Consider the following 26049-nt stretch of genomic DNA (forward strand, 5'->3'; position numbering starts at 1 on the left):
GAAATTCTCAGTACCATTTTACACTCATTGCCAAATAGGGTGACCAGGTGTCCTCATAAAATTGGGACTGTCCTGATATTTAACCTTTTGTCCTGCGCCCTGATCAATGTACGATGCCATTTGTCCTGATGCCATTTGTCCTGATATTCAGGTAACGAGGTGAGGGGGAGGGAGGCGCCGACTCCGTGGGTGCTCCGGGGCTGGAGCACCCATGGGGAAAAATTGCAGCCAAGCTCCCCACTCCTCGCCTCCTTCTTCCCTCCCCCCAGCGCACTGCATCCCCGTGCTATCCCTCCCTCCCAGTGCTTCCTGCTGCCTAACAGCTGTTTGGCAGCAATTAGGACTTTCTGGGAGGAAGGGGGAGGAGCGGGGGACGTGGCGCGCTCAGGGGAGGAGGCGGAGAAGACTTGGGGGAAAGGCAGGGCACGGTCGGGGACTTGGGGGAAAGGGGTGGAATGGGGTGGGGTGAGGGCAGTGCAGGGGCAGGAAGGGCGGGAGGCTGGATGAGCACCCACTGGGCGGAGGGGAAGTCGGCACCGTAGGGGTGAGTGTCGGGGGGGGCGGTGTGAAAAGGCGAGTGGCAAGCGAGTGGTGGGCAGGTGCTGTGAAGAGGCGAGCGGTGGGTGGGGGACTGAGGAGGGACACAGCAAGCCAGCGGTGGGCCAGGGGATGCGGAAGGGTGTGGGGGTGGGGCAAGCAGAGAGGGTGCAGAACCTGGGGCAGAGTTGGGGCGGAACCTGGGAGGAGTGGGTGTGGACTGTGGTTGGGGCTGAAGGCACCCCAATGTGTCTCGATATTTTACTGTTGTGATCTGGTCACCCTGCTGCCAAACCATTGAAAACCCTATGGCCAAAGGCAACGCAGTAAAATTCCACATTTCTGAGAGTTCTTGTGCCTTTGTTGAGTCAAAGTATTAGTGAATTCAGCTATAATGCTCAAGCACAGGAGATTCTTCAGGAGTGGTTGAGAGGAGAAAGTTACCACCAACCTTGTCCTCAAATGTTATGAAAGAAAACCAAAAGGGCCTTTTTACACAAGATGCAGGGAAGTAGAGAATCAGCCCCAAAGGAAATGTAGGACCATTGAGAGCTTACAATACCACAAAAGGTACTTGTCCAGCTAACTTCCTAAAAATTATCCACTGCTTCTTAAACTCTTAAAGATGCAGTACTATTACCGGATACCACTGAAAGAGAGGGTGCTGCCCGCAGGGTATCCTCTGTGAGAGTTCTGGAACTCTGGAACTTGGTTCCTGCATTAATACAAAACAGCCCAAACTTGATGACTTTCTTGGCACGCTGCAAAAGAAAAGTATTTTACAGCATTTTGGGGAACATTTGAGTGGGTTAGGGAAGGGTCTGTTCTGTAGCTTTGATTACCCTGGCTGGGCTAATTAATTATTTGTATATGATTTTTTTGCTGCTGTATGGTATTACTTAAAATCACAAATCTAATTAATTCTTAACTTTCTGTTTGGGCATTTTAAAAATTATTTTAACCTAAAAGAAATAAGAGAAGACTAACAGAATAAGTTCATCAAGCATTAGCCTTTCACTTCTGGAGGGTTAGGTTCAGACTTGCCCTCTGTCCAAAACCAAAGCCAGCTACTTATCTCGTCTTGGTGAACATTTGTCACTGTCATAAAATTATCCTACAATTTGCCATGACCTGCCTTTTGTGTCTGAGACATGCTGGGCTGAAGGAGCACATATGTTGCATTGTAAGGTTAGGGTGAACTAGCAAAGCTTTGTGGGAGATCTGACATTAGAACTGCAAAGGGTATTGCAGCTAAAGAATGAGGAGCTAGAAACAAATGCCAGAATTAGGGGAGCATGACTGTAATAGCAGGGTTGCTGCCAGTCAAGATCTGAGATGCACTGGTAGAGATACTGGAGAAGGAAGGCCCAAGAATAGGATAGCAGAGGTTATTTTTTGTCAGGATTGAGGTACGGTGACAGAGCTTGCTGGAGGCTGGTGAATGTGGAAATATATCAGCAAGAGGCTGTTCTAGCTAATAAAGGAGGTCCATTGGTGGAGCTGTGTGAGAGAAGCTTGTATTGTGATAAAACCATCTTTTTCTCACCTTAGCAGTTGTGGGAAGTGTTACTGTTGTACCTGCAATCTGGGCATCAAATGCTTTTAATTACAGCTGCATAAATCATGCTAATAGGACTTAATGCAGAAACATCTTAAAATGCAGGGAAGTGTAGACAGATAGTCGCTAATAGCTTTGGAAATCTTTGCCTTGTTTCCCAGTGGTTGCATGGAGACAAACAAGAAATGAGTGTCCTTCAGATCTTCAACTCCATAGTCTGCCTAATTCTGTTATAGCTGAAATGAGGTTTTATAGAGCATTATGAGATATTTCAATTTCCTAACACAAAAAGTGTTGCAACCAACACAGGGGAATTCTATATTAGACCTAGTCTTGAGAGATAAAGAGGAATTGATCTCAGAACTAAAAATTAATGGTAGCTTAGGTAAAAATGATTATGACTTGATCAGATTTGTAATGTGCAAAGAGAACACAGTCCAAACCAGTAATACGTATCTTAGGTGCTTTAAAAGTCCCAATTTCACAAAGCTCAAAATAATTATGAGCCAAATCAGTGTGGAGAAAGAATTCAATCAAAAAATCTGAATGATAATTGGGAACTGTGTGTGGGAGATGGGGAAACTGCAAGTGATGAATATAAATCAGAAGCTAGGAATTGTAGAAAATTGATAAGGAAAGCAAAGGGACAAAGGTGAACTCTATAGCAAGCAGAGTTAAGGACACAAAGGAGAAGTTTCCCACCTTAGTCATCTTTTTTCCAAGCTGAAAAGTCCCAGTCTTATTAATCTCTCCTCATATGGCAGACACTCCATACCCCTAATAATTTTTGTTGCCCTTTTCTGAACCTTTTCCAATTCCAATATAACTTTTTTGAGATGTGGTGACCACATCTGCATGCAGTATTCAAGATATGGGCAAACCATGGATTTATATAGAGGCTATATGATATTTTCTGTCTTATTATTTATCCCTTTCTTAATGATTCCCAACATTCTGGTCACTTTTTTGACTGCCACTGCACATTGAGTGGATGTTTTCAGAGAAAAACAGTAAGGTCTGTAAAAACATCTGGACAGCATCTTAAGGTATACAAAGTGAAGTGACAGAAATAGAGAAATTGTCAAAGAGCAAAGGGACTGTAAACCAGAAAGAAGCAGAGATATAATTGTTCAATCAAGAAGCCAACAGATCACATCAAGAAATACATGTATGTACTTATGCTGGAAATCAAAACAGTAAACAAAGATTGCACCATAGTCATCACTCAAAATATAACTAAACATCCTAAGAACTTTCCCTCCAAACTCTGGGCTTACAGAGGTTGGCAACCAAGAAACTGAAAAGGGAACATACAGCAACAGGGTTTATGTTCTAGTGTATTGTATTTTCCTAATTCAAAATTCTTTTATTTCATACATGTAAATTGTTACCTATAAAGTGAATTTAATTAGGATAATAGTAGTTAATATACAGTAGATAACAGTATTAATTTACAGTGTAAGATTAAGTAGTAGTTCCTCCTAAAACAACCTACTCTGATTTACTTGTGATTACTTACCACTTAATTGATTTGTACTTTACCCTAACTGATTGAGATAAAACACAATTTGGCCTCTAGGTTGCATCTGCCTCTCTTTAGTGCTCCGATTCAGACCAGCCCTCCATTGAGCTCATTATACCTACCTGGGGAACAGATCTCTGATAAGAGGACTCTTCAGTCAAGCAAAGAGATGTGATCCAATGGCTCGAAGCCTGTGACCTGAGTCCCGCCACTAAGGGATGAAGTCCTTGGGCTTTGGACCCAGACGATGGGACTTAGGCTTCAGCTTTGACCCCGGGCAATGGGGCTCAGTCTTTGGCCCCAGATGATGGGGCTTGGTCTTGGGCTTTGGCCCCTGGCCTCAGCAAGTCTAACACCAACCCTGGTGACCCCACTAAAATGGGGTTGCAACCCACTTAGGGGTCCCGACCCACAGTTTGAGAACCACTGAGCTAGACAGTATGGGATACTTTTTTAACAGAGAGAGTAATTAATCACTGGAACACTTTACTAAGGGGCATGGTGGATTCTCCATCACTGATGAGTTTTTAAATTAAGATCAGATGTTTTTCTAAAAGCTATGCCCTAGGAATTATTTTGGGGAAGTTGTGTGGTCTGTGCAATACAGTTGGTCAGACTAGAGGATCACAATGGTCCCTTCTAACCTTGAAATCAAAGAATTTCCATGTTATAAGGATACTGTGTAATGAAACATTTTCTCTCTTTGTATACAAATAAAGTATGACAACTATTGCAACTAGGGTATGATTGTGGGACCTAGCATTTTTCTGACTAAGGATATAATAAGCCTTTTCACTTTTACAGCACCTCTCATCCAGAGAACTCAAAAACACTTCCCAAACATTAAGAAATGTAACCTCAAAACACTCACATGAAGTAGGTTAGTGGAGGGAAGGAGTGATTTATCCATTGTCACCCAGCAAATGAGTGACAGAGCAAGGAACAGAACTCAGGTATCCTGAGTCACAGTGATTATCAAAGCTATTTTCCAAGAGACTATAGTTTTCAAAAGCGTCCATCAATCCTCCTTCAACATACCTGCAAGGCTATTTCTCAGCATAGTGATCTAACCAGTGAAGAAAAATGGCTCTGACATTCCAGTCACACTCCATTGTGAGGAGGAAAGCAGCAGCTGAGCAGGCTTTCATAAAAAAGGCTATATTTGGCAACTTAGTCAAATTCCTGGGGCTCACGTTCTAGATCACAGGGCTCTCTCTCTGGCTAACAGTCACCAGAAGCTATTTTGGTGAGTTAGGTGAGATAGCAATGATGGGTATTTACGTAAATTGATTGTTAGAATCTTGCCCCGTCAGTATATTACCGGTACTCTTCTGAGCTTCCTGAGAAGTTTCATAACATTCACAACCTTACTTTGTACATTAGAGGACAAAGGTCTCACCATGAGCATCCATGTCCTATGGCCAAAAATGACTGCCAAAGCTGTTAATAAGAATACACTGAGTGGGGCCTATAACAGTGTCATAGTTTCTGATTGTTTCTGTTATATTTCATGGCATACAGAGAAATTAGATAAAAACATAAATGATGTCTGCTGGAAGGATGCAACATATATGAGAGAGAGAGAGATGGTGCTTCCTAAAATAGTCACAACTCACCACTGCAAACTGACTCCCATAGCATACTCCATTACACAGTCCCCTAGCATATAAGCAAGACCAAAGAGCCCATCACCTTTTAAAATGATGGCCTACAATTCCAACAAGATACCAAACCTTTGCACTGCAGATTTTTCCATGGCCTCTCACCCTTTCTGGCTGTGTAGTAATCTGAGAAGTTGCCTCTCGCACTGTATGTCATGGAGAGGGCTACGAGGATGCCACATGGAGTTTCTGTTGAACAACCAAAGCCTTTGGAGGCCACTCCCCCGATAGTGCACTAGTCTGACATTAGTGGGCTTGAAGGTACATATGTTTAATGGGTTTCTGGACTGTTCTGGGACAGAACATCCAGGTTTTTTGTGTGTGCAGTTCTGGTGGCCACCAAACTAGAAGGATGCTGAAAAATTGGAGAGAGTTCAAAGAAGATCCATGAGAATAATTAAAGGATTAGCAAACCTGCCTTATAGGATAGACTCAAGGAGCTCAATCTATTTAGTTTAAGAAAGAGAAGGTGAAGGGATAACTTGATTACAGTCTATAAGTACCTACATGGGGAACAAATATTTAATAATGGGCTCTTCTTTCTAGCAGAGAAAGGTATAACACAGTCCAACAGCTGGAAGTTGAAGCTAGACAAATTCAGATGTGAAATAAGGCACACATTTTTAACAGTGAAGGTAATTAGCTGTTGGAAGGATTTACCATGGGTGTGGTGGATTCTCCATCACTGGCCATTTTAAAATCAAGATGGGATTTTTTTAAATTCAAACAGGAATTAATTCAGTGAAGTCCTGTGGCCTGTATTATACAGTTGGTTAGAGTAGAAGATCACAGGCTTCCCTTCTGGACTTGTAATCTATGAAACAAGTACTCATGGCAGTACAAAAAAGACCTACCTCGTGGTGCCATCTCAGCCCTAGACAAAGGTATTGGGTGTGAGTGTGGCTACCACCCCGCCCCAGCCTCTATTGGGACTCTCTAACCACACCCCATTGAGCTTTTGCATAAATCCATGATATTAGGAATGGGAGTATTTCTTCAATCTTTACTTTTCTCTGCTATGTGTGTCACCATTTCTCTTGTCTGTGCCTTCTTGTCCTTAGCTTCCCACTGCCCCATCCCATCCTTCTCCTTTCCCATCACCCAGTCTGATTCTTCTCCCCAAACGTTTTCTCTTTCCCCTGGGTCTAATCCACTCCTTGTCCACCCATATCCCTATTCAACATAAAATTACTGAAATTGTTTTCATTTTGTATCGATTTGTTTTACATACACAACCCCAAGTAATGCCACTATCCTGTATTCATAACCCTGTTCATGTGCCTTCTCCCTATGTTTTTTGTTCCCTTGTCACAACTTGGTCTTATTAAAATTATAAGCTCTTTCAGAGAGTGAACTGTCTTTCTATTTGTCTGTGAAGTGCCCAAAAGTGTGCTGGGTGCTACAAAATAGTAAATAATAATTAATTAAGCCTCACCAGTCCAAATAGCAGATATGAGATAGGTAAGAAAGATATAGGTAACTTCCCTCACCACTGAAATGCAATCACTGCTGGGGTGGAATGCAGCAGGCACATAGAATGGCTATTTAGAAAAGGGATTGACTTGAGGTTAGCAGAATGTAATTACCCAAGGTGAAATTTGGTGAGGACATTGAGACTAACAGCCCCCAAAACTTTCAAGTAGCCAAGCTCTTGGCTTTACATCTTATCCCTAACACCCTGCAGGGAATTGTCTCAGTACTGATCAGTATTAAAAGCACTGAAAATCTTAAAAAAAACCCACCAATCTCAACAACTATGGTGTTACAAATAAAAAGAATATCTTTTGCATTTAAGAAGCCAAAAACAAACATAACAAATCCCTAACCAAGAGTATCATTTTAAACATCAGTTCTATGGCTCACATACTAAATTAAGGAGTGAGGACCACAGACTTTGGACCTTAGTCATTTTGGAAAAAACGTTTTACATTCACTGAGCATCCAGCTGTCTCAATCAGACAGTCTAAAAATAAGATTTTTCTCTTTCAGTCAACTGACCCTGCTCCACTGTTAAGTCCCTGAAACCAGGAGTCAGAAGGTGTTTCAGGATTGTGTTGACAGGGAAGCTTTTGTATAGGTGTATGCTCTTCTATATAGTACATTGGGTGTACTGCAGCCAAAATGCCATTTCAGCACTTTTGCAAGGTCATGCTGTGAGGAGGATGCCATTTTGCTCAACAAAGTGAATTCCTCCATGACCTCACACCCATTACGTGTATGCGGTTACACCATTCCAGTGGTACCGGTACTTGCACGTTTCAGACTACACCATACTTAGCTTATCTATAGATATCAAAAGCACTTAATATGGCCTCCATTACCATAGTATCAGAGTGCCTCGCAGTCTTTACTGTATTTATCCTCCACCCCCACCCCTGTGAGGGAGGGCAGTGCTATTAACCCCCTTTTAGAGATAGGGAACTGAGGCATACATGCACAAAGTAACTTGCCCAACAGCACTCGAGAAATCTGTGGCAGAGCATGAAATTGAATGTTGGTCTCCTGAGCCCCAGACCAGCACTCTAAACACTTAACTTTAGATTTTAAACTGAAATTAAATCACAATTCTAATTCATTGAGAATGATTTAGTTTTCATAAACACAAGGGACTGAGGTATAGTGTCCAAGGGATCCAGGCAGAAAGAGAACCAGGAGTGATGTTCAAATCATCCACCCAGTGCTCTTTACGCCTGACATAAAGCAAGCGCTATTGTTTTAGACACCTTTCTGAAGGGATGGCCAATCTTTCTCTCTTATGCCAGCCTGTAGCTGGTTTGTGATGTGGACTGAAGAGCTATGCTGACATGCATCTTTATGCTAAAGCTGCTTGCACCTACCTGCTGTGGCCAGGGTAAAGGGAACGGATCATAGAATCATAGAAGATTAGGTTTGGAAGAGACCTCAGGAGGTCATCTAGTCCAACCCCCCTGCTAAAAGCAGGACCAACCCCAACAATTCTGATGGTGGGATGTAAACATGTCTGTTTAATTGCCATTGTTTTGACAGTCAGGGCACCCTCCATTGTATTCCATCAGCTTTTAAGTTTTGTGTCAAAGGGCTAAAGAAATATTGGGCATACAATGGTAGTAGCAGTGAGACTACTCCTTACCTGCAGTAGTTGTGCTCTCCAAGCCCTCCCTCTCCATTGGGGTATTTCAGGGTATTGTAAGGATGCTGGAAAGTCTCATTCCAAAAGAGACAAGGTCTCCCCGCATGCAGGGAGGTTTGGTTCTGAGTGCCCCGATAGTCCGCCCCATTTGCAGTGTAACATTCTAGAAAATGGAGAGAGAGTGTGTATGTCATTTTCTGAAAAGGTTTGCCCCATTTTTCTTTTAATTAAACCTTTCTTGCATCAGTTCAGGCTATTAAAGACACTGTCCAGGATGTAAGTATTCCTTTGAGTTAAATTTATCTTGACTGGCTTTCATATTACTGACAATTACTTTTACTAAATATTCTATACACCATGTATTAGCATTCTCTGATGTATCCTGAAACCAAACTACACTTGTTAAATAAATGACCAGGCTACATTTTGTGATGTATTCTTGTTTTGTAAATGAATTTAAACCCTTACTTGGTAATTTTTGCAAAATGTGTGAAATTCAGTGATGTTATGGGGCCCCCCACTTATCTGTTCACACAACAGAATTTTGATTGCATTTTGACTAAATTTATTAGGGTTTCGGTTTTTTTAATCCTTAATCGCTGTGTGAGTGGCAAAGATTCTGTGGGGCCAGGGAAAGGGCCATAGAGGATGCTGGAGCCTGGGCTGGGCATTAGCAGGGAGTTGGGATGGGTTGCAGCGTGGAAGATGGGCAGCAGGAGGGAACCAGAGGCAGGCTGCCTGCAGATGTTAGTATCATTTCAAGGATCCCTTTGTACAGTTTTGTTGGTTAAAAATTAGTTCAAAGATGAAGCTGGCAATTTTTTAAAAATTACTCAGAAACAGATTCTGTTAGGGAAATGTTTGTATTTCCAGCTTGTTTTTGCTTAGGGAGAGGCATGTTCACACAGAACCCATTAACACAGATCTTGTGATTTGCTACCCCAGAAGCTATATTGTTCAATTTCCAGAGCTCCCAGCTGATTTTCTGCCTCATTCATATAACTTTTCTCCCATTTTTGCCTCTGTTTTTCTTAACTTACCAGCATTCAGCAAGGTGGCAGTTAATGTGAAACGTGAATCACTAATAGCCCCAAAACCATCTAAGATGGTTACTCTTAAGACATCTTATTTCCCTGCTGAACCAGAATTTTTATCTTATCTGAATTTATATCATCCCATTAATCGTACAAATTGATCAAATGTAATCCCACATGCATACATAATTTTACCATAAACTGACAATGCAATGCACTTTTTCTATTAAATTACTTCTACATTATTCTCAAGAAACAGCCATTATAAGTAACGTACCCAAAAAATTCCATTTGCCAATTGATAAATATAGTAACTAGCAACATTTCACAGAATCATAGAAGATTAGGGTTGGAAGAGATCTCAGGAGGTCATCAGTTCAACTTCCTGCTCAAAGCAGGAGCAATCCCAACTAAATCATCCCAGCCAGGCTTTGTCAAGCCAGGCCTTAAAAATCTCTTAAGTATGGAGATTCCACCACTTTCCTAGGTAACCCATTCCAGTGCTTCACCATCCTCCTAGTGAAGTAGCTTTTCTTAATATCCAACCTGGTCCTCCCCCACTGCAACTTGAGACCATTGCTCCTTGTCCTGTCATCTGCTAGCACTGAGAACAGCCTAGCTCCATCCTCTTTGGAACCCCCTTTCAGGTAGTTGAAGGCTGCTATCAAATCCCCCCTCACTCTTGTCTTCTGCAGACTAATTTTTCATCTAATTGTTTACTTTAAAATGATTAGATACCTATACCAACGTGACACAAATCCTTGGCTCAGAATTAAAGTTGCTATGTTTTATTGACATATACATTTCTCTGTATGGCATCAAATAATGGGTCAAAGTCACAAAGTCCTGTACACCAATTCATCCTCACAGAGGGCGGAAGTAGCTGTGCAAACTCTATTTGATGTGGAAAAATTCTCTCTGCCAATACCACACCACCAGTGCAGAGGCACTGCTTCCACTATTCTAGCCCACAGCCTGGTGGAAAGGGAACTGTGTAGCAGCTCTGTGTGCTGGCCCTGAGTTGGGTTGAGTTTGTCAACATTATAGCTCCTCAGACTCTTCGCATTCCATCTGCATACAGTTTGTATGTGCAAATGGAGTGGATCTCATCCTCTATGTTGCTATTTCTCATGTAGGCAATATAAGATTTATTACATCCTTAACTTTTAATTGCTCTGATGAAGTGCTTGGGTTTTATAAATAATACAGTTCATAGCCACATTGTCATCAGCCTTAACCTTAGCAACTTTCCATAGTTCTTAAAACAGTTTTATGGTTCTGGAGTAAAAATAAGATCTCCAAGGAACTCAATATGGGGAATAATGTTAAATTGAAATTTGCTTGTACCAAATTAAATGTATTTCTGTATGTCAGTGAGCAAGACACCTGAAACTGAAGTGGAAGAAATCTCCTTTATGTATAGTTAGAGTTAATGTTAGAGTTAAAAGAAATATAAACATATTAAGTACAGAAATTAATAATGAAGGCACCTAAACACCCTTACCTCTGCCCTTTAGTGACACCATGCAATAACCATACAATTATGATTAAAGCATTTTAGTGATTTTGGTCCCAGATTATATTAAACTGACTTTTAAAGACATCAGTTTTTTCATATTTTTCTCTTTATGGTGGCTCTACAGGGCAGTCTCCTTTCTAAACTAAAAAAAAAAAAAGCATTGTGACATTGCTCTCCATATGAATGTGAATATAATGTAACTGGAATATGCTTCACGCAAAAGGTCTCTTGTAAGGTATCATTACAAAATTTATAAATCTGAGTGTGGTCATCCAATTTGTATAAATGTATCATTCTTCTATCTGAAACTAGAAATATGAAATATAACTCTGAGGTCCCATTGTAATTATGCAAAGTGTGGACCATTAATGGTGGTTTGGAATCTTGATGGCTCCCATCAACGAGGACAATTGGTTGTAAATGGCTCTGTTTACTTGCAAGCCTTCCTGTGAGTCAGGCCAGGAAGAATGAAGGCTTGGGGCCTCACAGGACATGTGACCATGACACCTGGTACTGGAATCCATCTTAAACCTGGTGCTTTTCCATTTAGAAGAAGGGGTGGGGACCCAGAGAGACAAAAGATTCCTGCCTTGTGCCAAAGCTATATAAGGGGGTGGAACAGAACAAAGGGGGCTGCAGTCATGAGAAATCCCCTAGCTACCACTTGAGCTGGAACAAGGACTGTACCAGGGGAAAGGATCGGGCCCATACTAGAAAGGAGTCTAGTCTGTGAAAGAAGCTTATGGGAACATCTCTGTGGGTGAGATTTATCTGTAATCAGTTTCATAGATTCATAGATATTTAGGCCAGAAGGGACCATTATGATCATCTAGTCTGACCTCCTGCACAATGCAGGCCACAGAATTTCACCCACCACTCCTAAAAAAGACCTCACACCTATATCTGTGCTATTGAAGTCCTCAAATTGTAGTTTGAAGACCTCAAGGAGCAGAGAATCCTCCAGCAAGTGACCCGTGCCCCATGCTACAGAGGAAGGCGAAAAACCTCCAGGGCCTTCCAATCTGCCCTGGAGGAAAATTCCTTCCCGACCCCAAATATGGCGATCAGCTAAACCCTGAGCATATGGGCAAGATTCATCAGCCAGATACTACAGAAAATTCTTTCCCGGGTAACTTGGATCTTACCCCATCTAAAAACCCATCACAGGCCATTGGGCCTATTTACCATGAATATTTAATTACCAAAACCATGTTATCCCATCATACCATCTCCTCCATAAACTTATCGAGTTTAATCTTAAAGCAAGATAGATCTTTTGCCCCCACTACTTCCCTCGGAAGGCTATTCCAAAACTTCACTCCTCTGATGGTTAGAAACCTTCGTCTAATTTCTAATCTAAATTTCCTAGTGGCCAGTTTATATCCATTTGTTCTTGTGTCCACATTGGTACTGAGTTTAAATAATTCCTCTCCCTCTCTGGTATTTATCCCTCTGATATATTTATAGAGAGCAATCATATCTCCCCTCAACCTTCTTTTAGTTAGGCTAAACAAGCCAAGCTCCCTGAGTCTCCTTTCATAAGACAAGTTTTCCATTCCTTGGATCATCCTAGTAGCCCTAAATTCTTAATGCATTAGGCTTAAACTTGTGTGTTTTTTTTTAATTTTGCTTGGTAACTTACTTTGTTCTGTCTGTTATTACTTGGAACCACTTAAATCCTACTTTTTATATTTAATAAAATCAATTTTGCTTGTAAATTAACCCAGAATAAGTAAGTAATACCTGGGGGAGCAAACAGCTGTGCATATCTCTCTATCAGTGTTATAGAGGGTGGACAGTTCATGACTTTACACTGTATAAGCTTTATACAGAGTAAAATGGATTTATTTGGGGTTTGGACCCCATTGGGAGCTGGGTGTCTGGGTGCTAGAGACAGGAGCACTTCTTAAGCTGTTTTCAGTTTAGTCTGCAGTTTTGGGGTGCGTGGTTCAGACCCTGGGTCTGTGTTGGAGCAGACTGGCATGTCTGGCTCAACAAGGCAGTGTTCTGAAGGCCCAAACTGGCAGAGAAAATGGGCTCAGAGGTAGTCTCAGCACATCAGGTGGCAGTCCCAAGGGGGTTTCTGTGACCGAACCCGTCACACGCATATTGGATTATTTAGTCTCCAATTATATGCTTTCCAGGCCTCTAGTCATTTTCACTGCCCATCTCTGGCTTCCTCCTTTTGAGAGATGGAGCAACCAGAACTATACATGGAATTCAATGTGATGTTTTAGAGCATTTGATATTCCCAGAGAAAAACTATGTTAAGAGTGTATATCAGTAACCGAAACGAAAAAATTAAAAACCCAGGAAATTTAGAGTTAAACATAAAAGTAATCCAAACATGTCAAAATTTTTGAGGAAGTTCTGAGGTCTGTGTTACAAAGGATGTCAAACTAGATGATCACCGACCTTGGAATCTATGAAAAGAATGGAAATGCCATGGAAAAATATGGACAGTTGCCCCCAAGGAAGATGTTGGCCCCTATGCTGTGAGAAGGCAGAGACACTCAGATGAAGAGCTTTCTCAAAATGTCCTCCAACTGAGAGGAGTTGGGGCTTCTCTCCCACTGAGAATAATGGAAGATGGCAGACATATTAAAAGAAGGCAGCTCTTTATATAATCTTCTGTAATAGAATATTCTTTAGCCTCTGGTGAAGAGGAACTTAAGCTATGAAGAGTTATGGAGAAACCTGAGCAATAATCCTAAAACAAATTCTTCAGATGTAGCTGATGCATAGGATTTTAGTGAATTTTAGCTATATAGGAAGTTTGAAGAGTCTATAATACTGTGTTCTGTTACTGAGATCATTAAGGGTGGAAAAACACCCTCTGACATTGCATATTAAATTTCTTGATGGACCAATGTTTAATTACTCTTAATTCCTAAACTAATTAACAGATTTACTTGTTAGCGCTCAGAAAAGTCATTTTATACTTCGAGTACATGGTGTAATTTCAGGGGATGATAAACTATATATTTCATACATAACAAAGAAGTGAATCCCCAGATTAGGTGTAAACCTTAATTCAGCCTTAAATATGGAACCACACCTAGTGCCGTCATAATAATGGCCTTTTAATACTTTCAGCATTATTTTGTCTCTGGTTCCTTATGCAGACTGACACATTATTTCCTTTGCTCATTGCCACTGCACACTGAAGAGGGGTTTTCATTGTTTTATGGCAGCTCCCTGCTGAGCTTGCTGGCTTCTGTGAATCCCTTGTTTAAGTGTCCTGCTGTCCCTATATATTATATAGAGCAGGGGTGGTCAACCTGAGTCTGAGAAGGAGTCAGAATTTACTAATGTACATTGCCAAAGCGCCACAGTAATACGTCAGCAGCCCCCTATCAGCTCCCACCCTCCAGTCCCCAGCGCCTCCCACCCACCAGCAGCCCCACCACTCAGCACCTCCTGCCTGCCGCAATCAGCTTTTTCATATGCGTAGGAGTCTCCGGAGGGGAGGGGGGATGAGTGAGAGCATGGCAGGCTTGGGTGAAGGGGCAGGACAAGGGGTTGAGCAGTGAGCACTACTTGGCACATTGGAAAGTTAGCATCCGTAGCTCCAGCCCCGGAGTCAGCACCTATTCAATGAGCTGCATATTAATCTCTGAAGAGCCACATGCGGCTCCGGAGCCAGAGGTTGGCCACCCCTGGTATAGAGCCTGTGTGTTGTGAATTCAGGGTTGGGAATTCCACCAGGTGGCAGGGCACCTACAAGTTTGGCATTGCAATGTGTAAGTGTTTATGGAACTTCACAGACAATCAACTGCCAGACTTCAGGTCCAAGTAACTTATCATTTGATTTAGATAATCTTTTTAAGGCTTTTATTGGTACAAATTAAAAGTAATAGCAAAAGTTAATCAGGCATTTCAGAGCCTTCAACAAGATTTGATTTGGGTTCAGTTCTAGAAATGGGCAAAAGTTGTAATTTTCCCAAACTAGTTTACATGTCCTTACCTACAACCACTACCACAGAAAGCAATGATTCCTCCTTGCTTTGTGGACAGCAGGAGACAAAAACCACCTCTAAGATCAGAGTGGTTATCAGTCCAAAATATTACCTGCTCCACACATTTTAGGTTACCTGAATAATTTAGTGTTGCAGGTGAACCTTTTGGATATACATAAAAATGCAAATCAGGTTTTTCCATCATTCAAACAAGCCACAAAGATTTGTATAATCATATGAAATAGATTTAAGGTCAACAGAATGTTGCCTTCTCCTTCAATTCCCCCTCCCATCCTACTGATAACTTTTCCATATAATCTTAGAGAAGGATAATGAGATAAATGTGCCAGAAAAAAGAGAGGAAAAATGCAGAGCCAAAAATGACAGACAAAATAATATAGAAGCAAGTTGAATAAAGGCAGCTACCAGGAGTAATGCGCATCCCCAGGAAAGGTCTTTGCTGCAGTTTAGTGCTTTAACTTTTTTTTAAAACCAGAAGGTACATTATCTGAAGACTGCTCAGAAATTAGAGGAATGCTGCACTATTAGCACTACCTGACTATAAACAGACACAAAGATTAAACTAAAGATGAATACCAGCCTGCCATAGATTTGCTAAAACTGCCTCACATTTTAACTCACATTATTAGCTACCTTTCATTTTAACATTTTCATCTCAATCTGTATTAGTTGTCCCCGGCTTTGAATTCCACTGCATCAGAATTTGCAGGACATCTTACAGAGGAGTGAAAGTCAGAACTGTCACCATCCCTCCAAGCTACTATAGCTGCAGCAAGATATTGTCCACAAATAATGTGAGCCTATTCCCTTGAAAGCTGTGACAGATTCTCTGCTTTTGTTTCACACTAAAAAGAGATTTGGGGCAATTTCATAGAAAATCTGCAGTTTGGTACAACTCAAGGTCCCTGAGTCTTCATTAGATCTAGATGATGAATGCTACAGGCAGGAAAACTGCATGCAGTAAACATACAGATTATTCCAGCAAAATTTAAGTTACTAATTTTATGAAATTTAGCAATTTTTTACCAAGTTAAAATAATGGTACACACATTTTGTTGCACAGCAGAGACTTTCTAAAATAAGACAGTTTAATATTTGCTAGTGAAAAACTCTATTTTTGCCATAGCAATAACATACAGATTTTTCAAGTAAATCTTATTTTAACTTTTTTAATCAAAGCCCCTGTCATAAATACAAAGGGAAGAATAACCACCTTTCTGTATACAGTGCTATAAAATTCCTCCTGGCCAGAGGCAAAACCCTTGCACCTGTAAAGGGTTAAGAAGCTAAAATAACCTCATTGGCACCTGACCCAAAATGACCAATGAGGGGACAAGATACTTCCAAATCTGGAGGGGGGGACGACAAAAGGTTTGTGTCTGTCTGTGTAATGCTTTTGCCGGGAACAGATCAGGAATGCAGTCTTACAACTCCTGTTAAGTTAGTAAGTAATCTAGCTAGAAATCTAAATTAGAAAGTAATCTAGCAATAGATTTCCTTTTGTTTAATGGCTAGTAAAATAAGCTGTGCTGGATGGAATGTATATTCCTGTTTTTGTGTCTTTTTGCAACTTAAGGTTTTGCCTAGAGGGATTCTCTATGTTTTGAATCTGATTACCCTGTAAGGTATTTACCATCCTGATTTTACAAAGGTGATTCTTTTACCTTTTCTTTAATTAAAATTCTTCTTTTAAGAACCTGATTGATTTTTCATTGTTCTTAAGATCCAAGGGTTTGGGTCTGTGTTCACCTGTACAAATCGGTGAGGATTCTTATCAAGCCTTCCCCAGGAAAGGGGGTGTAGGGCTTGGGGTGATATTTTGGGGGAAGACGTCTCCAAGTGGGCTGTTTCCCTGTTCTTTGTTTAAAACGCTTGGTGGTGGCAGCATACGGTTCAAGGACAAGGCAAAGTTTGTACCTTGGGGAAGTTTTCAACCTAAGCTGGTAAGAATAAGCTGGGGGGGGTCTTTCATTCAGGTCTCCACAAATGTACCCCAGAGTTCAGAGTGGGGAAGGAACCTTGACATCCCCAATCCTGCAAAAATACCAAACCAAACCAAACAACTTACTTACATACTTAACTTTGTTAAATGTAACTAGAGAGACAAGATGGGTGAGGTAATATCTTTTATTGGACTTCACCCACTTTGTGTCTCTAATATCCCAGCCTGACATGGCTACAATTTAACTGAAAGCAGTCATATTAAAGATCAATAGGATTACTCACAATGTATTAATTCAGACACAGGTGTAAATGTTTATAGGACTGGGGCTTTAATGGAAACAGGGCTTTTCATTGCGTTTCCCAGTATTTTGGATTGTTTTGTGCAGCTCTGACCATTAATGAATCCGTGGGACATAGTCAGTAATAGCTCCTGAGTCATTATGTCTGTAAATTATTTAAAATTTGATGGGAAATATACTATCTAGAACCATTGTGCAGATATGATTTAACGTTAATCATTTTCCAATATTTTATTGAATTTTCTAACATTCTTGGAAGGTGCCACTCTATAATTCTGAAAAATCAATATAATTTGTCAAATTGATTCAAAACCCAAAACTTCTCAGTAATGCTATTATATTTTTTTAACTACTTATGATCAAAAGATATTTCTAATTTTCCATAATATATTAATTTTACCCATTAAAAACTCAAAGGCAGAAAACTCCATGCTTAAAGAGGCAGAATGCATCTATGAATTATCATTCACAAAAATATTTTTTGGATAAATAAAATATCAAATTTGAAGTGATTCATCAAATGTTTAACAAAACTCTATAGTAATAAAACACAGTTTAATACAGGTTGCTAAAAAATTGGAAAACTGATATATAAAGTGGGACAACACTCTTGTTCAGCCCTAGTATGTAGATATACACACCCCAGCACCATCAGCACCAAATCATGCCTTCCAAGGCATGGCAGAGCAAAGCTGACTTTCACTTAAGATAGATATTGATGTCACCCCCAACTCAAGCTGCCATGATGAGCATGATATTAGCCCTAATGGCGTCACTCTGTATCTAGTATTCAGAATACAGATAGGAGACATGAAAGTTCCCCCATGTCATGCATAGACTATTGACTTCCCAAGTTTGTTTGATGCACACCGTCCCCATGACAGGAAGTGACTGTTTTGATGGTCTGCTCTCTAAAGCCAAAAGAGCCTGAGAAATTCCAGAGCATCACTCTACTGATGGACTGGTAGAAATATACTACAGCCCTTTTAGTTCTCCACCGTTGCAACAGTGGTCCCTAAAAAAGTGGTTTTATCAAGTCAGTATGGTTTACAGGTGGCCTGCAAAAAGTGAAATGAGATGGGAGGTGAGTCAATGCTGTTGGCAGAAGTCCTTGGATGAATCTGATCATTTCCGCCATATAGAATTCTCAATAGTGCATCATGGCTATGTAGGCAGCAAAGAAATTATTTTCCTTCTAGTCTGCACAGCAGACCTATTCCACGCAGTTGATGGCTTGGTGGATCTGGTCTGCTTCTTCTCAGTTAGAGAGCTGTGTTTTTCTCATTGTAAAGAGCTTTTGTTACTTTGAGGACAAAAATTACTGAGACTGAGAACTAATTAGCAACAGAGAAATGGCTTGAAGGGACTAATGTTCACTCTGTTTGAATTTCAGCCAGTCTTGCTCCCTGAGATTTTGGAGGACTTAAGTTTGCTTTGTGTCCAAACCTGTGAATTGGAGCCATGTCCTTTGTGGCTGTTAAAGGCCAGTAGAGAAGTAATGAACTTTTTGTTGTGGACAACTGTCAGTGCCTCTCTTAAAAAAAAAAGAAAGAAAAAGGGCAGAATGCCCACGATCCTTAAGGAAGACATTGTTGGCTCCTGCTTAAGAAACCATTGCTTGACTTCTACCAAAGTGCCAGTTTTTGGAGAAAGTTCATTGAGAAGGCTGTGGCAAATCAACTCTGGAAATTTCTGTAGTCCTCATATTTCTTGGATCTTTTTCTGCTAGGTTTCAGGCCTAGGTTTGAAGTTGAAACTGCACTGGTTGCAGAGCATCATCTATTGGTGGATGAGAATAATGTGTCCATGCTGATAATATTAGATCCATCAGCTGTCTTTTGATACCTTTGCCCATGATATTTTATTGCGGTGTATACAGTCACTATTAGATATGGATGGAATTACTTGAATGGTTCTGATAATTCACAGCTGGAAGGTCTGTTCAGTGTGTATATGAAACTCCTAGGCAAGTCACTGAGAAAGCATTGATGGAGTGTGCAGTGTACTGACAGCACTCAGCTCTGTTTTCATCATATCCAACCACCCTGGTACAGTGGAACAAGCAACCCACTTTATATTTACAAAGTCTGAGAGTGGATAAGGGTGAGCTGGTTAAGGCTTAATCCAGATAAGCCAAAAAGGTATTGGTGGGTCAGGAGGGGAAAAATCAAGAGAGTGTAGTGATAGCTGTACCTCATGCAGGGAGAGAGTGCCTGCTTTATGTGATTCGGGTTCAAAATTAAGAGTTTATTAGAGCCAGAGCTGCTTTTGGAACATCAAATAGCAGCTGAAGCCAGTAAGAGTTTTTTTCCATCTGTCTCTGATTAGACATGTGTGACCTTTTTTCTCCGATGTGGGGACCTTACTACCATTATCCAGGCCTCTGTCACCCTGAGTCTAGATGGCTGCCTTGTGCTCCACATGGGATTACTCATAAGGACCATTTGGAAACTTAAGGTAGCACAGAATGTAGCTGCCTGCCCATTGCAAAGTGTGTGACACAGAGAGCATATAGCAGTGATATTCCAAGAGCAGCACTAGTTCTCAATAAGTTTCTGGGTGGAGTTCAAGGTATTGGTTTTAATTTAAAACCACCCGGTGCAAGACCCCATTACCTAGGATCGTGTTTCTCTCCCCATGCCACACTACCACTTCTTAGATCAGTGGAGACACTTGAGCTAGAGTGACCAGATAGCAACTGTGAAAAAACGGGACAGGAGGTGGGGGGTAATAGGCACCTATAAAAGAAAAAGTCCCCCAAAACAGGACTGTCCCTATAAAAACAGGACATCTGATCACCCTAGCTACAGCCCCTTCTATTATAGGGAGAGGGAGCAGTAAACAGGGTGCTTTATTTAAAGACGTTCCTAACTGTCAAACTTGTGTCCCTCCTTTATCAACAAATGTGAGATTTTGTAAATATTATGAGCATGCTGCAATGTTTATCATTAAATAAATACCTGCAAGAATGAATGTCAAGGCTCATGGATGAAAGGGCTGAAGGCTGCAATATGAACTAAGTCAAGTCTTAGAATATTCTTGTGAAATGGGAAAGAGTGTCTTTAGTTTTTGTGGGACATTTAATTAGAAAATTTAGAATTGGAAACTTGCTGATTCAAAGTATTTCACTGAAAAGTGTCAGAATTTCTAGTGTTTTGTTTTAATTTGAGGAAGGTGCCAAGAATTCTGGATTGGTGCCAGATAATTTATTCTAAAAAAACCAGGGCGTGTGGAGAGTATCAGCCAGACAGTGATGGCTATGGTGGAGAGGGCAGTAAGAAAGAGAGAGAGTAAGGAAGCAGATATTTCCATCTTAGATTTCAATACAATAATAATGCGATGTCTATAACATTAGCCTGTAAGAGCCCCCTATGGGGCAAGGACAGAGCATATAGGGTCCTACATTTCCCACAGCTGAATTGACAGTTTTGGTGGTGGTTTGTTCTTATTAAAATTATTCAGTAAAATTTATGAAGAGAATAACACAGTTACAGCAGCTTTCTAAAAGCAGGAAGTGAGATCATGGAGCCAATTTACATTCTAGGGGGACTGGTCTGGCAACTGGTGGCCAGATACTTAGTGCAGATTTAGTGCTTGGACTCCTTCTGCATGTGCATGTGTGTATATGCAAGTGGTAGCTAAAGCCTCCTGCTGAACAGATACTGTATATGAGAGGATACTGTATATCACTCTTGCACACATCACAGCAAGCAGGGCATCTCCCAGAGACTTTGAAGAAGTTCCTTTTAAGTTACCCTCCACACAAACTAAACTGTTTCTAAACTGCAATTTGGAACTTGAGCAATCCTCCTTAAATGAAAAGAGCTTTATCTAGGTGCAGATGGCAACAGTTACATGGACTAACCAGATGTTGCAGTCTCTAATTTGATTGAAAGGATATAATTAAACAACAAACATTTAATGAAAGAGTAAAATTATGGAAAGAAGGACTGAAACCATTTAACTGATGCCAAGATATCCCAATAGTAATAGAGGTTGGGGCCCAGGGATTGAAGGGCCAGAACACAAACTTACCTTCCTGAGAGGAGAGCCTAGTTGTTGCCCTATGGACATAGGAATAGGGGTTTTGTTATCGTAGATTTCCACTGTATTTTATGTGGGAACACTGATTAAAACCAGAAGACACTTCAGGAGATCAAACAGACAAATATGGCTTCTGTAGTCATTATTAAAAATATTTTTACCAGACCAATAATTTTCTTTGAAGATGCAGTTTTATGGATTGAATATCAGCAGGTCATTTGCATATTGTGAGTGGATTGGTTAAAAATTTTGCACTGCATATTGTGTTATGATACAGGCAAACTAGCCTATGAGCACAGGAGGCATTTTAGATGTTAAAATTAAAAATTGTATTTTGCAAACTTTGGGTTTTTTTTAATCTATAATGCATAAAAAGTGCTGTAGCAGCTCTGGTTTTGCACCTCTTGGATGATGTTCAACCTCAAGGCGATAGACTCATTCAGACTCGCTTTGTGATTCTTTGGACTAGAAGTAAGGGAGACATCACTTTGACACAGAACACATCTTTAGGTAGAGTTGAGTAATCTCTTTGCTGCTTCTTAACATAGCATTGTTTTCAAATACAGTTCCACTGTCCAAGTGTGGTGGAAAACCAGGAAACTCAACCCCTTGGAAATTGTGCCAGTAACATGTAGATTTTTATTTACCTGCCCCTTGCGCTGATGTACAAGTGTGCTGTGCTGAAGTATCTTCGTTGAATACTTCACCATCTCTCAAGGTGGTTAGAAATGCTGTATTGAGTCTAAACAGAGTATTTCCCCATTCACTGCAGGGATGGGAGGCTGTGAGAGAAGGAGTAAGAAAATAAGGCAAAAAAGATCAGGAGATTCAAGTGGGAGGAAAACAGGAAGCTGCTGGTTCCAGCATTGTTAAGTGGAGTGGGACTAGAGAAAGGAAAAATAGGCCAAATCTGGCAACAGGAAGGGCAGAAATAATAGCATCCTTATAAATCATGTAGACCTAAGATGGAGAAATTGAAAATGAATATTAAAAATACAGCTCCAAGAGACCACATTCCATCTGGCATTAACAGGCTTCCATACTGAATATAAGGGAGAAGGGAAGAAGTCCTGAGTCCTCTGGCACTGAGTCCTCTGCCAACAAATGCAGTTCTTCCCTTGACATTAAGTAGCATGAGTTCACTCATCCCAATTTCAAATTCAATTGAACATTGTGGTTGGATTCAAATTTTAACATTATTGGATTAAACATTTGTCTTAGAAGAGACTGTGTAAGACATAGCAGAGAAGGGAAGAAGAAAAATAATAAATGAAAATAAACAGCACTAAATTTAAAAAGCAATTGTTATTGCATTGACAGTCATCAGATGAAGTATTCCATATCATGAAATTCCCAAAGTGAAGGTTTCTCCCACATCATCAGCTCAGCCATGATGCATATGCTCTGTATTCTATAGTTCTGTATTTATTGCAGTGATGTATGAAAAATTACATTTAACAAAGAAAAGAAATATAAATTAGCAAAAATGTGTCATACACCAACTTACAAGCATAAATGTTTCTCCGGCAGTGTAATTTCATGACTTTGGAGTACTGTACTCCTAACCCTAATTGTTTTTACAGGCCCTAGTTTGTCACATTTAATTTCTCTGGGATTTAATGTTAAAAATAAAAACCAAGAGGTGCAATTTAAAAACTCTGCAGACTTTCCTGGTGCAGCAGGTTCTGAAGGTCCTTGCTGGAGAGTTAATATACTTGTAGAGCTGCCAAAGTGCTGTAATCTCCTTTGTCAGAACCTTAGCAGCTTGCTGTGCTTAAAAGATCCATCACCCTTTGCTATGAATCCTCTCAAGTTTACAGTAACGTCCTGCTTCAGCAGCAAGAGTGTACATTTCTATAACTAAATAGCTCCCACTTAACTACCTACTCTTGGATGTGAGCCTATCCATCTTTAAAGTCTACAGTGAATGAAGCCAGATGTTGGGCAGATGTGTCTAGGTGTGTGTGGGAATGGAATCCTTCCCACCAGACCATGAAGTAACTGTCTACTGGCTCACATGCAGTCCTCCTGCGGGAAGAAGTTCTGACATAATATGGATCTTCTCATGCCAAATCCCCACAGGGAGTGTGAATGAAGTAGCACTCCAAGCCACAAAGGAAGTAAACACCTGCTTTGTGCAGCAATGATTCCACAGCCAGAGGGCACTCAGAAGGGCTAGATTTGCCACATCTGTGCAGCTGTCAGCCCATCCCATATTTTCAATTATCTATGATTGCTATTTTGAAACACGCTTGCTCACGCTCCACTCCTTGTAAGTCAAAAAAATCAGCTGCAGGTATAGGCCAAGTCTGCACAAATTTCAGCCTAAAAACTGATTTAGGGGTTAAAAAATTGCATGCAAATAAAAAAAGGGGACTGTCAGAGAAACTGTTTTGTAACCTTAACTCTAGCAGTCATCTTTGCATCAAAGCAAAGTCACTGCTAGTTAGATGTTTAGTCACAGCTAAAGTAAATAAGTCAATTTCTCCACTCAGTTTAAGGCCAGCAAGTGTGAGTGTAGAATTCATCCCATTATCTGCTGTGTGTGACATCAGTTAGTTCTTGTAGAGATGGTTTTATGCCAGCACAAACAGTATAATGATTTCAGGTGGGGAATAAGAACCAGGAATGATTATAAAAAGAAAATGAAACACTGCAGGAAAATGACCTTTAAGCAGAAAATTCATCATGTATCCAGGCAGCCCCAGTAGCTCTGACAGTTGTCAGTAACAGGAAGCTAATAGCCTGTATGCCCCATTGCCTTGGAGGGACAGGTCTCTCTCATGTTAACAAGACACTGGCAAAATGGGGGTTGGGTGACACACCTCAGTCTCTGTCTGTGCAGCAGGACCCAGACTGTAAGAAAAAGAGGTGGCACCAATTATTTCTCTAAACATAAACATCTCTCCCTCTGCTCACAGGCAGGCTTTCCCAACCAACCCAAATAAGAGGGGAGTCTGGTAAAAGCATCCATAATTCCCCAGCCTCACATAATCACCTATAACACCTTCCCCAATTGAAGCCCAGCTGTAAAGAAGTTATATAGTGACATAAGTGTAGGAGTATAACCTGAAGGGAAGTCTACGGCATACAAAGCCTTCTCGATGGAGAATCCCAGAAAACATCCACAGGCTGAGTTGTTGGGATCCTGTAGCTGGAGCTGCGTAAAGGCTTGCTCACCCCTTGACCGCCATAAGCAAGTAGATTTAAAGATATTTAAAACATTTACACTTCACTTATTGATGTCAATGAAATTACAAATGTTTTGGCTAATTCTTAGTGTCACAATAAAGAACTAAGTAGTAAATGCTGAGGCTATAGTGATGTCAGAGCGGTGGGTGGGATTAAGAACCTGAACACAACAAAGCATTTACAGAAACAGAAAATTCAACCGTCACTCTTCAGGAAGAGGAAAGCCTGGTGCCTCCCAAAGGCTGGCTCTGCTGGTTTGACGCAGCCCTAAATTAATGTCATTTGTCTCATTTCCTAGGGATTAACTGCTTCTACCGCTCAGCATGCTCCTCATTCCCTACAGGTACCCCCCGCTGTGCGGAGTTGGGAGACAACTCATGTTGCTTTCGTTTGCTCACTTAACATGTCTTCAGCCTCAGAGCCAAATGCAGCAGTTTCAGTATCTCTCATTTCTGTCTCTCTCTGTATATACACCACACAGACTCTCCTGTCTCGGACCGATTCCTTACAAAATCCCCACACTCAATGCAAGAGGGTTTGCAATCAGCCAGGTGCAGCGAATAGCCATGAAAAAATACCTCCCAGCTGCAAACAAATTAGTCCGAGCTTTGTATCAAGTCGGGGGGGGGGGGGAATAGCTTCGGGATCCTGCAGTTGAGCGCATCCTGGGTGCAGATACAGAGCGCCCCGACCCAAAGGGGCAAAGTCACCTCCGGAGCCGCTGGGTGAGCTAGACCAGCCAGCCAGGTCCAGCTTTACAACAGCGACTTTTCCCGAGCCGCCGAGTGAAAGAGCCCGGTCCCTCGGCTGCTCCCAGTCCGTGCGAGACATTCTGGGCGCAGCCAAACGTCACTCACCGGAATAGAGCCGCTCAAAGCAGAAAGTCAGCGCCAGTCGCGAGAGGGCGAGTGCCACGGTGGCTGCGGGACGCTCCATGGGCGAGGGCAGGCAGCAGGTCCCGGCTTGGCTCCTTCATCCAGCACAGCGGGGAACGAAGCCTCCTGCCTCGGGTGCTTCTGTGCTGGGGTGCAGAGAAGGGGAAATACAGCGATAGCGAGACACCCTACAGCATCTGCTCTACAACTGCAGCCCCCAGCAGAGCGAGGGATCCAATTACGGGCCATGTGACAGGAAAGAACAGAAAACCAATACCCCAACCTGCTGCAGCCCCTTGGCCCGGCCTGATCCGCCTTATTTCCTCCCGTTCGGAACAAGCTGGAAGCTGGGACTAAGATTCCCTAAGGGCATAAGGAAGGTTTCATAGAGATGGACATAATTTCTAGCTCAGACAAGCCTCCTCTCCTTTCCCATTAGCGCAACAGTGAGCTTCTGTCGCCTCTTTTCAGTGTTAAAAATCCTAAATTAATCATTTACCGTATTCCACAAATCTTCCTTCTTTTACCTCTCTTTATCCTCTCAGGATCTGTTATTGATTCGGTTTCACTAGGCAATTCACTAAGGTTAGAAATGCACAGCCATCAGATTATCCGAACGTCCTCGTTGTTCCTTTGAAACCCGATAGTTCTCTGCTTTCCAGCTGTCAGCGACACCTGAGCTCCTGTGTTTGCTCCCTCGAGCCAAGTGAAATTTCAGTTGAGTTCAGAGAGAGTTTGACACAAAGCACATGGTATTTTCCCACAAGATGATGGG

At 41.4% G+C, this 26049-nt stretch overlaps 1 protein-coding gene across 16 annotated transcripts in view; it reads right to left on the reverse strand.

Moving 5' to 3' along the window:
* Positions 1 to 26049, reverse strand: part of KREMEN1 (kringle containing transmembrane protein 1) — a 150653-nt gene that overhangs the window by 38042 nt on the left and 86562 nt on the right. For 14 of the 16 annotated variants that reach the window (XM_073312966.2, XM_073312960.2, XM_073312968.2 and 11 more), the window contains 2 exons: positions 21855 to 21989; positions 8388 to 8550 (listed from right to left, as the gene is read on the reverse strand). In XM_073312966.2, coding sequence (XP_073169067.2) covers positions 8388 to 8550; positions 21855 to 21989 — 298 coding nt within the window. Of the gene's footprint in view, positions 1 to 8387; positions 8551 to 16030; positions 16955 to 21854; positions 21990 to 26049 lie in introns of those variants that run through there. The other 2 variants (XM_073312974.2, XM_073312963.2) reach the window with 2 other exon arrangements.

Source organism: Lepidochelys kempii, chromosome 15 (genome assembly GCF_965140285.1).
Source record: "Lepidochelys kempii isolate rLepKem1 chromosome 15, rLepKem1.hap1, whole genome shotgun sequence".
NCBI classification, from domain to species: Eukaryota; Metazoa; Chordata; order Testudines; family Cheloniidae; genus Lepidochelys; species Lepidochelys kempii.